We start from the raw sequence: 12,892 nt of genomic DNA, 5'->3' as shown, positions 1-12,892 counted from the left end.
TTTTGTAGGTCGGTATTGGGGGTGACACGGTGTGTGCGTTGGGGTGACGCTGTGTATGTTTTGTAGGTCAGTATTGGGGTGACCCGGTGTGTGCGTTGGGGTGACGCTGTGTATGTTTCGTAGGTCGGTATTGGGGGTGACACGGTGTGTGCGTTGGGGTGACGCTGTGTATGTTTCGTAGGTCAGTATTGGGGGTGACACGGTGTGTGAGTTGGGGTGACGCTGTGTATGTTTTGTAGGTCAGTATTCGGGTGACCCGGTGTGTGCGTTGGGGTGACGCTGTATATGTTTTCTAGGTCAGTATTCGGGTGACACGGTGTGTGCGTTGGGGTGACGCTGTGTATGTTTTGTAGGTCGGTATTGGGGGTGACACGGTGTGTGCGTTGGGATGATGCTGTGTATGTTTTGTAGGTCAGTATTGGGGTGACACGGTGTGTGCGTTGGGGTGACGCTGTATGTTTTCTAGGTCAGTATTGGGGTGACACGTGTGTGCGTTGGGGTGACGCTGTGTATGTTTTGTAGGTCGGTATTGGGGTGACACGGTGTGTGCGTTGGGGTGACGCTGTATGTTTTCTAGGTCAGTATTGGGGTGACACGTGTGTGCGTTGGGATGATGCTGTATGTTTTGTAGGTCAGTATTGGGGTGACACGGTGTGTGCGTTGGGGTAACGCTGTATGTTTTCTAGGTCAGTATTGGGGTGACACGGTGTGTGTGTTGGGATGATGCTGTGTATGTTTTGTAGGTCAGTATTGGGGTGACACGGTGTGTGCGTTGGGGTAACGCTGTATGTTTTCTAGGTCAGTATTGGGGTGACACGGTGTGTGCGTTGGGGTGATTCTGTGTATGTTTTGTAGGTCGGTATTGGGGTGACACGGTGTGTGCGTTGGGGTGACGCTGTGTATGTTTTGTAGGTCGGTATTGGGGTGACACGGTGTGTGCGTTGGGATGATGCTGTGTATGTTTTGTAGGTCAGTATTGGGGTGACACGGTGTGTGCGTTGGGGTAACGCTGTATGTTTTGTAGGTCAGTATTGGGGTGACACGTTGTGTGCGTTGGGGTGACGCTGTATGTTTTGTAGGTCAGTATTCGGGTGACACGGTGTGTGCGTTGGGGTGACGCTGTGTATGTTTTGTAGGTCAGTATTCGGGTGACACGGTGTGTGCGTTGGGGTGACGCTGTGTATGTTTTCTAGGTCAGTATTGGGGGTGACACGGTGTGTGTGTTGGGGTGACGCTGTATGTTTTCTAGGTCAGTATTGGGGGTGACACGGTGTGTGTGTTGGGGTGACGCTGTATGTTTTCTAGGTCAGTATTGGGGGTGACACGGTGTGTGTGTTGGGGTGACGCTGTATGTTTTCTAGGTCAGTATTGGGGGTGACACGGTGTGTGCGTTGGGGTGACGCTGTGTATGTTTTCTAGGTCAGTATTGGGGGTGACACGGTGTGTGTGTTGGGGTGACGCTGTATGTTTTCTAGGTCAGTATTGGGGGTGACACGGTGTGTGTGTTGGGGTGACGCTGTATGTTTTCTAGGTCAGTATTGGGGGTGACACGGTGTGTGTGTTGGGGTGACGCTGTATGTTTTCTAGGTCAGTATTGGGGGTGACACGGTGTGTGCGTTGGGGTGACGCTGTATGTTTTCTAGGTCAGTATTGGGGGTGACACGGTGTGTGTGTTGGGGTGACGCTGTATGTTTTCTAGGTCAGTATTGGGGGTGACACGGTGTGTGTGTTGGGGTGACGCTATATGTTTTCTAGGTCAGTATTGGGGGTGACACGGTGTGTGTGTTGGGGTGACGCTGTATGTTTTCTAGGTCAGTATTGGGGGTGACACGGTGTGTGCGTTGGGGTGACGCTGTATGTTTTCTAGGTCAGTATTGGGGGTGACACGGTGTGTGCGTTGGGGTGACGCTGTATGTTTTCTAGGTCAGTATTGGGGGTGACACGGTGTGTGTGTTGGGGTGACGCTGTATGTTTTCTAGGTCAGTATTGGGGGTGACACGGTGTGTGCGTTGGGGTGACGCTGTATGTTTTCTAGGTCAGTATTCGGGTGACACGGTGTGTGTGTTGGGGTGACGCTGTATGTTTTCTAGGTCAGTATTGGGGTGACACGGTGTGTGCGTTGGGGTGACGCTGTGTATGTTTTGTAGGTCACTATTGGGGTGACACGGTGTGTGCGTTGGGGTGACGCTGTGTATGTTTTGTAGGTCGGTATTGGGGGTGACACGGTGTGTGCGTTGGGGTGACGCTGTGTATGTTTTGTAGGTCACTATTGGGGTGACACGGTGTGTGCGTTGGGGTGACGCTGTGTATGTTTTCTAGGTCAGTATTGGGGTGACCCGGTGTGTGCGTTGGGGTGACGCTGTATGTTTTCTAGGTCAGTATTCGGGTGACACGGTGTGTGTGTTGGGGTGACGCTGTATGTTTTCTAGGTCAGTATTGGGGGTGACACGGTGTGTGCGTTGGGGTAACGCTGTGTATGTTTCGTAGGTCAGTATTGGGGGTGACACGGTGTGTGCGTTGGGGTGACGCTGTGTATGTTTTCTAGGTCAGTATTGGGGTGACACGGTGTGTGCGTTGGGGTGATGCTGTGTATGTTTTCTAGGTCAGTATTGGGGTGACACGGTGTGTGCGTTGGGGTGATGCTGTGTATGTTTTCTAGGTCAGTATTGGGGTGACACGGTGTGTGCGTTGGGGTGACGCTGTGTATGTTTTGTAGGTCGGTATTGGGGGTGACACGGTGTGTGCGTTGGGGTGACGCTGTATGTTTTGTAGGTCGGTATTGGGGGTGAAACGGTGTGTGCGTTGGGGTGACGCTGTGTATGTTTTGTAGGTCAGTATCGGGGTGACACGGTGTGTGCGTTGGGATGATGCTGTGTATGTTTCGTAGGTCAGTATTGGGGGTGAAACGGTGTGTGCGTTGGGGTGACGCTGTGTATGTTTCGTAGGTCAGTATTGGGGGTGAAACGGTGTGTGCGTTGGGGTGACGCTGTGTATGTTTTGTAGGTCAGTATTGGGGTGACCCGGTGTGTGCGTTGGGGTGACGCTGTATGTTTTCTAGGTCAGTATTGGGGGTGACAAGGTGTGTGCGTTGGGGTGACGCTGTATGTTTTCTAGGTCAGTATTGGGGTGACACGGTGTGTGCGTTGGGGTGACGCTGTGTATGTTTTGTAGGTCACTATTGGGGTGACACGGTGTGTGCGTTGGGGTGACGCTGTGTATGTTTCGTAGGTCGGTATTGGGGGTGACACGGTGTGTGCGTTGAGGTGACGCTGTGTATGTTTTCTAGGTCAGTATTGGGGTGACACGGTGTGTGCGTTGGGGTGACGCTGTGTATGTCTTGTAGGTCAGTATTGGGGTGACACGGTGTGTGCGTTGGGGTGACGCTGTGTATGTCTTGTAGGTTAGTATTGGGGTGACACGGTGTGTGCGTTGGGGTGACGCTGTGTATGTCTTGTAGGTCAGTATTGGGGTGACACGGTGTGTGCGTTGGGGTGACGCTGTGTATGTCTTGTAGGTTAGTATTGGGGTGACACGGTGTGTGCGTTGGGGTGATGCTGTGTATGTTTTGTAGGTCAGTATTGGGGTGACACGGTGTGTGCGTTGGGGTGACGCTGTATGTTTTCTAGGTCAGTATTGGGGTGACACGTGTGTGCGTTGGGGTGACGCTGTGTATGTTTTGTAGGTCGGTATTGGGGTGACACGGTGTGTGCGTTGGGATGATGCTGTGTATGTTTTGTAGGTCAGTATTGGGGTGACACGGTGTGTGCGTTGGGGTAACGCTGTATGTTTTCTAGGTCAGTATTGGGGTGACACGGTGTGTGCGTTGGGGTGATTCTGTGTATGTTTTGTAGGTCGGTATTGGGGTGACACGGTGTGTGCGTTGGGGTAACGCTGTATGTTTTCTAGGTCAGTATTGGTGTGACACGGTGTGTGCGTTGGGGTGACGCTGTGTATGTTTTGTAGGTCAGTATTCGGGTGACACGGTGTGTGCGTTGGGGTGACGCTGTGTATGTTTTGTAGGTCAGTATTGGGGTGACACGTTGTGTGCGTTGGGGTGACGCTGTATGTTTTGTAGGTCAGTATTCGGGTGACACGGTGTGTGCGTTGGGGTGACGCTGTGTATGTTTTGTAGGTCAGTATTCGGGTGACACGGTGTGTGCGTTGGGGTGACGCTGTGTATGTTTTCTAGGTCAGTATTGGGGGTGACACGGTGTGTGTGTTGGGGTGACGCTGTATGTTTTCTAGGTCAGTATTGGGGGTGACACGGTGTGTGTGTTGGGGTGACGCTGTATGTTTTCTAGGTCAGTATTGGGGGTGACACGGTGTGTGTGTTGGGGTGACGCTGTATGTTTTCTAGGTCAGTATTGGGGGTGACACGGTGTGTGCGTTGGGGTGACGCTGTATGTTTTCTAGGTCAGTATTGGGGGTGACACGGTGTGTGCGTTGGGGTGACGCTGTGTATGTTTTCTAGGTCAGTATTGGGGGTGACACGGTGTGTGTGTTGGGGTGACGCTGTATGTTTTCTAGGTCAGTATTGGGGGTGACACGGTGTGTGTGTTGGGGTGACGCTGTATGTTTTCTAGGTCAGTATTGGGGGTGACACGGTGTGTGTGTTGGGGTGACGCTGTATGTTTTCTAGGTCAGTATTGGGGGTGACACGGTGTGTGCGTTGGGGTGACGCTGTATGTTTTCTAGGTCAGTATTGGGGGTGACACGGTGTGTGCGTTGGGGTGACGCTGTATGTTTTCTAGGTCAGTATTGGGGGTGACACGGTGTGTGTGTTGGGGTGACGCTGTATGTTTTCTAGGTCAGTATTGGGGGTGACACGGTGTGTGTGTTGGGGTGACGCTGTATGTTTTCTAGGTCAGTATTGGGGGTGACACGGTGTGTGCGTTGGGGTGACGCTGTATGTTTTCTAGGTCAGTATTGGGGTGACACGGTGTGTGCGTTGGGGTGACGCTGTATGTTTTCTAGGTCAGTATTGGGGGTGACACGGTGTGTGCGTTGGGGTGACGCTGTATGTTTTCTAGGTCAGTATTGGGGTGACACGGTGTGTGCGTTGGGGTGACGCTGTATGTTTTCTAGGTCAGTATTGGGGTGACACGGTGTGTGCGTTGGGGTGACGCTGTATGTTTTCTAGGTCAGTATTGGGGGTGACACGGTGTGTGCGTTGGGGTGACGCTGTATGTTTTCTAGGTCAGTATTGGGGTGACACGGTGTGTGCGTTGGGGTGACGCTGTATGTTTTCTAGGTCAGTATTGGGGTGACACGGTGTGTGTGTTGGGGTGACGCTGTATGTTTTCTAGGTCAGTATTGGGGTGACACGGTGTGTGCGTTGGGGTGACGCTGTATATGTTTTCTAGGTCAGTATTGGGGTGACACGGTGTGTGCGTTGGGGTGACGCTGTATGTTTTCTAGGTCAGTATTGGGGTGACACGGTGTGTGCGTTGGGGTGACGCTGTATATGTTTTCTAGGTCAGTATTGGGGGTGACACGGTGTGTGCGTTGGGGTGACGCTGTGTATGTTTTGTAGGTCAGTATTGGGGGTGACACGGTGTGTGCGTTGGGGTGACGCTGTGTATGTTTTGTAGGTCAGTATTGGGGGTGACACGGTGTGTGTGTTGGGGTGACGCTGTGTATGTTTTGTAGGTCAGTATTGGGGGTGACACGGTGTGTGCGTTGGGGTGACGCTGTGTATGTTTTGTAGGTCAGTATTGGGGGTGACACGGTGTGTGGGTTGGGGTGACGCTGTGTATGTTTTGTAGGTCAGTATTGGGGTGACACGGTGTGTGCGTTGGGGTGACGCTGTGTATGTTTTGTAGGTCAGTATTGGGGTGACACGGTGTGTGCGTTGGGGTGACGCTGTGTATGTTTTGTAGGTCAGTATTGGGGTGACACGGTGTGTGCGTTGGGGTGACGCTGTGTATGTTTTCTAGGTCAGTATTGGGGGTGACACGGTGTGTGCGTTGGGGTGACGCTGTATGTTTTGTAGGTCAGTATTGGGGGTGACACGGTGTGTGCGTTGGGGTGACGCTGTGTATGTTTTCTAGGTCAGTATTGGGGTGACACGGTGTGTGTGTTGGGGTGACGCTGTATGTTTTCTAGGTCAGTATTGGGGTGACACGGTGTGTGCGTTGGGGTGACGCTGTGTATGTTTTCTAGGTCAGTATTGGGGTGACACGGTGTGTGCGTTGGGGTGACGCTGTGTATGTTTTCTAGGTCAGTATTGGGGGTGACACGGTGTGTGCGTTGGGGTGACGCTGTATGTTTTCTAGGTCAGTATTGTATGCCTGAAGAGGGGGTTAAGCTGACCCCAAGGAGCGATCTTCTCACCACGCAAGAGATCCTGACTTTGGCCAGACTGTTTGTCCAGGAGGGGGTGGACAAGATCCGTCTGACCGGTGGAGAGCCGCTCATCCGTCCCGATGTGCTGGACATCGTAGGTGAGATCCGTATGATTCCACTACACACCTATACCCTGCAGGAGTGATGTGTACATTATGGTGATACCGCACCGTATCTCCGTATAGATCCACAGGTCCATCTAGTGACCGCTTACTGCCTTATAATCACTCGTCGTCTAGTATCGTATGTTTATAACTGTATAATTCTCTAGCTCTTCAGCTTCTGCAGAGATGGTTCCATGCATCCACTACCCCCTTAGTGAAGTACAGCAGCTTTGTACCGCATCAGTTTTAGTCTGGCAGCCGTGGTCCCTGGATCCCCAGCAGCTGATCAGATGAATAACTCATCTCACTTGTCCTCTGTTGGACGGTTTGATAGTCACATGTTAGAACTCGGAGAGATCACTGATGTTTCCTGCATGAAATAGATGGGAGTAATACCCAGATCTGTGCACCAGCGCCCTCCAGTGGTAGAACCTGTTTGCACATCCTAAACAGACACAAGTCACATTCTGATTGGTCCTCCCCCTACGCCCCAACAGCCACCCCAGTTTTCAGCCTTAGTAAAATCTTTTACTAGGAGGTAGATCAACATTAACATGCGGTCGCTTCCATAGGGCAAAGTTCAAAGTAAAGTCGTAACAATAAGATTAAAACCTGTTTTAAAAAGTAAACCATTAAATAAATGAATAGAAGGAATTATACTTTATTATTGGCCAAACCTGAACTAAACTGCACAAATATCTGTCTGTCGGAAGTCACAGAATCAAGTAAGCAGAATATTTTGTATTTATATGTTTAGAATAAGAAGTAAGTCCCTTTTATAGTACTTTTAATTGTAACTATATACACAGTATATATTTACTTCACTATAGTTTGAAATATAGCTAAATTCTCTTTTGTACAGTAAAAAAAAAAAAGTGTCGAAATGAAAGCATTATAAAAATGTAACAATGTTGCAGCGTCTTGACGTGAGCTCTGAATTAGATGTATCCTAGGTGCAGTATATATTTAAATATGTTTACGGACAGCTGTCAGTACATCACGGCCCTGGTCTCTAGGTCATCCCCTTCGTTCTGCAAGTCAGCATTCCACAGAGCACGTGGGAGGAATTCTAGTTACAAAGGTGAAAGGGTTTGGTGTTTACTGTGTCATAATAGCACTATAATAACATTATATATATATATTCTATTCAGTGTGGCCACTGAGCGCCCTCTCTCTGCAACACCTCCGGCCCGGCTCCCACTCGCTGTAAGGTGGCAGCCTGCTGTAGAGAGATAGAAGATGACTTATTTAGATATAAACACCTTTCATGATTATTATTTAGCTCCGTAATACACAGCGCTTCATAATTATTCACTTCAATTTCAATTGTCCTCCAACACAATGTGGGATAACTACTGCTCCGCCTGTGTATGGTGGAAGGAGGGTTGTGATGCTGGATGTTGGGATCGATCTGATGAAAAGGGGGTGATGAGAGTGTGGGCAACCTGTTAGACCGCGCCATGTGGGTGTTTTGTCTACACTAATCCGTACTTCCCAGGAAAGCAGCTAAAATATATCTTCTCTTTCTGCATTTACTGCTGACGCTTTCCGATAGATTTCTGTATAAATAAATTTGATTCCGGTTATTTCCTGAACAACGCTCCATCAGCAGAGAATTGGCCTCTTACAGTTCATGTGCTGCCCTGTGTCGTACACCGGCACCCGTGTGTGTCGTACACCGGCACATGTCTGACATGGCTGTAATCCTCAGGTGTTTTCAATGTTCCTTTAGATCTTATGGGTCTTATTTGTTTTTCTGTGGCCTAAGCATGTTGTTTTAGTTTCTAGGCCCACCCCTGATTCTTAATCTGTCCAATTATTTACATAATGAAGGATACATATATGTGTAGAATACATATGTGATGTGAATACTTGTATACGCAGCTATTAAATATATCCTTTTGTGTCTCTCTTTAACATAACATCAAAGATAACAATATAATTCACTGAGGGCTCTCGTAGGCTGAGGATAGTATACTTTACACTTTGCTGTGTTCAAACAATACTTGTATCTTCTCTGCTTCATTCTTCTCTTCCTCCATCAAATTTATCTTCGCCAAACACGACACTGGTCACAATACACCCAGCAACACGTTGGACCATGTTACCATCTTTGCGTTGTATGAATAAGGAATCCTGGACTCCCAACAATAATATACAATATGCAATAATGTTCTTTGGAATCTTATGAATTCACAGTGTGACTCTGGATCTGTATCTACTTCTCCACTGTTACATCGTGTGGGATCGTATTGCTTGTTTTTCATTTTCTCTGCACCTTTCCATGACTGCGAGTGACAGATATCACTTGTGCTTTATAGCAGAGTGGGGAAGAGTTTCCAAGAGCATCCATCCAACTCCCCTATATTAGACCAGTCCGGTTCATCCCTGTATCCATACCCCGAGTTCTCATATTGGCCACTAGTAACAGCCCACCCATCGCCTCATCTCCCAACGCCGGTTGCAAGTCATCCCGTTGGTTGCCGATGGGGGTCGGAAATTCTCTGCTGTATTAGTGGATCCCTATTCTGAGTAAGGATAAGAACAGATTAGTAGATCGGCAGTAAATGATTATAATATTATAGGATTATAATATACCGGCTGGTTCATAAACTGATCAATAGATTGTGTTTCACGCTGTTTAGTATTTAGCACAAGAGCTTTTAAAGACTAATTTCTCATCCTCCGTCGGTACCTGTTGTTGGCAGAAACCTATTATCAGGGCACTTGTGCTGTAATATGTATATATATTATATTCACCTGTATAGCGGTGATAGGACACCTTCCTTCTGCCCTAGGCCTCCACGATGCCCTGCACAGGGAGGTTCTGATGTTCCTCTCATGTGTAATGCTGATGCACGGTCTTTGTCTTTTGGAACGGGTCCCGATCTCCTCTTCTCTGTGCTCCTAACAATCGGCCTTGGTAATCTGGGCAATGACACTTTGTTTTTTTCCCCTTACTGTAGGACAACTTCGTAAACTGGAAGGACTGAAAACCATCGCACTGACCACAAATGGGATTAACCTGGCGAGGCAGCTGCCCAAACTGAAAGAGGCCGGATTAGATGTCCTGAACGTCAGCCTGGACACCCTGGTTCCGGCCAAATTCGAGTTTATTGTACGGAGGAAAGGTGAGTGCAGATCCAGGGATATAACGCGTCATTCTGTCTCTCCAGCCGTCTGCGTACATGTGCGACAGTCTGCACCTCGATATACCAGGAGACCCCCGAAGACCAGATAGACCAGGCAGCGGCAGAGATAACATTTTATCTGTGTCCAAAACTGTACTAGAAACTTCTAATTCTTACTTATTAATATTATGAAATTGGTGTCCAGTCATTGGTCAGTTTTACCCTGATGGTAAATCTAAATTAAAAACCAAAACCATTGACTCCTCAGATGCAGTACAAGTCATGTCCACTAGATGGCGGAATAAGACTGTCCCTGACCATTTCATCTGGTATTATTAAACACGGACAGAGACTTTCCCTGAATATTTCTTACAGCATTTTTACCACTCTCTCTGAGTAAACCATTTACGTTGAACCACATTAAGCCCAATATTCCAGTTCTGGACACTCCTTTGGCTAAAACCTTCTTGCAATAACTATCGGTCAGTGAAGGACTTTGTTGGGGTCCTTTTCTCTGATACAAACCCCCTATTTGCTGTGTTTGTCAGGAGGAGGAGCTCTGAGGGGTGGAGCCACTTTGGAATCCGAACCGCTAGAACAAAGGCGTGTATAAAATATGACCTCCCATTGGAGAGCAGCTGTACAATCAGGCAGCACATAGTACTCACTACCCGCTGGGCGGCTTCTATCCTCACACCCGATGCTAACCCCGACACAGAGAGCTCTCTGCTCCTCCTATTGTCAAACATTGCAACTTAGAAGATACTGTTAGGTAACTGTGGTACCCCGAGACAATGAACACACCTCAAAGTGCTAGTTCATTGATAGGAGACGGCCTCTAGGGTAGGTGACTGCTACCAGCAGCCCTGTATAGGCCCCAGCCTAGGAGACGGGCCCCCTGCGGGCCAGCTTAGGGGACGGGCCCTCCCCCCCAGCGGCCCAGCTTAGGGGTCGGCCCCCATCAGAGATCCAAGCAAGCACTTTAAGTTCACTATTTGGTACCCTAACCCTACCACTGGTTAATGTCCACTTCTTCCACACTGAGCTCCTGATTGGCTACATGAGCCCTATGACGGAGCTATTCACATGTTAAGAATATATATTGTAAGTGATAGAACATGTAGGTCCGTCGTCTTTTCGCCGTCATATAAATGGTTGTCTCTGTACACATAAGATAAATACTGTCTGTTTTCTCATCTAGCACACACATACTTGATAGCTTTATTTTTACACTGAAAATATAAAGTTGATCTAGGACATGCCCTACCCCAACTATAAATCTGTCCGCACATTTTAAATTTATATCCCCCTCCAATGCAACATGGTTTTGCCCAGGTGCAGAGTTACTTCTTTTTTATGCTTTGCTCTCCTGAATGACTCAGACCCTGTATGTTAATTACAATCTTCTTCTGGGTTACCTTTGTCTGAATGTACTACAGAGACACTTATATATAATAACGATACTGAGGGTTCTGGTCCATTCCCCAGGGTCAGTTTCTGTTCTCCTGCCGCTAATCGGGCTCTACGAGTTCTGTCCTGAGCACATTGGTCAGACCCCCTCCCTCCGAGCGCTGAATGAATGAACAGATGAATGGAGCTGTTTATAGACTGGGGAATGAATCTGGGCTCCAGCAGTAACTGTGCTGTGAGGGATAAAACTGAGTCATGTGTCTGATAAATAAGAAGTTTTATTACCAGTTTAGAGCGTTCGTGATTTCTCTGAGTGTTTTAGAAAGAAGTTGTAAATTTGTCGGTAACAACATTTCCACCGTAAGCAGAAAACTGAGGTGTTAAAGTTCTCGTCTGGCTCTGGGGTAAACGAGAGACAACGAGGTTAAAGGAGGTCTGAGCGGTACAGGCGGATGGTGGAGCGCGGAGTACAGGGCTGAGGGCTGACCCAGCGTCGCCCAGATAACGTCGCCCGCTGTAGATCAGTGATGAATCCAGGACCGTTCTTTCCTTTTCAGAACTTTGGGAATGTTCTGTGATTTCCCCGAAAACTAACATTACACAAGATACTTATATTGAGATTTCTTCTTTCCGGACCTCTTGTTCGTAGAAGTTTAGTGACCAGAGCTCAATGCGAATTGTCTGTTATTTTATTTATTTATATATATATATATATTGGTGTACAGCCCCTTTATTTAGTGAGACATTAAAATATATTTCTGCTGTCAGAAAGTCCTGTGCAACTTCAGCCCCTCTAGTGTTATGTGGGAATAGCCTAAAAACTGACAGTGACCCGATATCAGCCTCGAGATGATCCGTAATACATGTTAGTAACCACATAATACTCCTCTATAATATAAACATAAATCCTCCTTTGCTGTTGATGTGATGGACAACACCAGTCTGCAGAGAATCTACTGATTTATACCAGTGTAAAGTATGTAGAACGTGAGACTACAGCTCCCATCATCCTGAGCTGTGGATGATGTCTGTTGTAATCCTACTGTGAGAGGCTGCACCCAGGACACCCTGCAGAGCGACAGAGATGTCTGATCACTAATTCCTTGTCCTCTTCCTCTAGGATTCCACAAAGTCTTGGAAGGGATCAGACGGGCGGTGGAGCTGGGGTACAATCCTGTGAAGGTGAGAGCCCGGGGGTCGCAGATATTTGTGGCTGATGTAACATTCATGAGGCGTCTGTTTATAAACATCCGGTATTTACATTGTATTGGTAAAATGATTTCTCCTTCCCGTTATTTCGCTGCAAGAAGGCAATAAAAAATAAGTTGTAATAACAGAATGTTGGATACAATCCTGTATATTACAGAAGTGCTGTGTTATACGCAGGTCTGGGGGCTCTTGTCTACAAACCCGTTATTCACAACATTCTAATAATTGTTGCTGATTGATGATATGTTATAGATAGAACCATGATCACCAAGTGCTACGTCCTGCGTTTCACTATGACGAGCTCTGATAAACTGTTTAATGAGGAGGGTAGTGGCAGGTGGGGAAACACTGGCGTCATCGGGCGACTTTTTACCAAATTAAGCAAAGCTAATCACCCTTTATAATATAACCCTTCCATTCCCTCCAGTTCTCCTCTGTCCTCCTTACACTGAGCTGTGTTCTTGTACAACGGTGATACAATGTTTCCATCCTTTGTTTTTCTGCCTCCCTGGATTTTATTGGCCTTTGCAGCTGCTTGCCTGGCTCTGTGCAGCCGCTCAGTCTCTATCGTCTAGTACCACAAAGTCCTCTTCCATCTCTGTATTCTCCAATCTAATTCCATTTATTGTGCATTATGGAGTGTACACCCTACTGTAAACTATAAGGGTGTTAGGAGTCACGAGAAGCTTTTAT

At 47.8% G+C, this 12,892-nt stretch overlaps 1 protein-coding gene across 4 annotated transcripts in view; it reads left to right on the top strand.

Annotated features, from left to right (window-relative positions):
* Positions 1-12,892, top strand: part of MOCS1 (molybdenum cofactor synthesis 1) — a 50,131-nt gene that overhangs the window by 24,139 nt on the left and 13,100 nt on the right. For all 4 annotated transcript variants that reach the window (XM_075204428.1, XM_075204427.1, XM_075204429.1 and 1 more), the window contains exons 3-5: positions 6,276-6,443; positions 9,416-9,580; positions 12,111-12,172. In XM_075204428.1, coding sequence (XP_075060529.1) covers positions 6,276-6,443; positions 9,416-9,580; positions 12,111-12,172 — 395 coding nt within the window. The remainder of the gene's footprint in view (positions 1-6,275; positions 6,444-9,415; positions 9,581-12,110; positions 12,173-12,892) is intronic.

The sequence above is a fragment of the Mixophyes fleayi genome, chromosome 3, assembly GCF_038048845.1.
Source record: "Mixophyes fleayi isolate aMixFle1 chromosome 3, aMixFle1.hap1, whole genome shotgun sequence".
Lineage (NCBI taxonomy): Eukaryota > Metazoa > Chordata > Amphibia > Anura > Limnodynastidae > Mixophyes > Mixophyes fleayi.
This window is presented reverse-complemented; position numbering and strand designations above follow the sequence as displayed.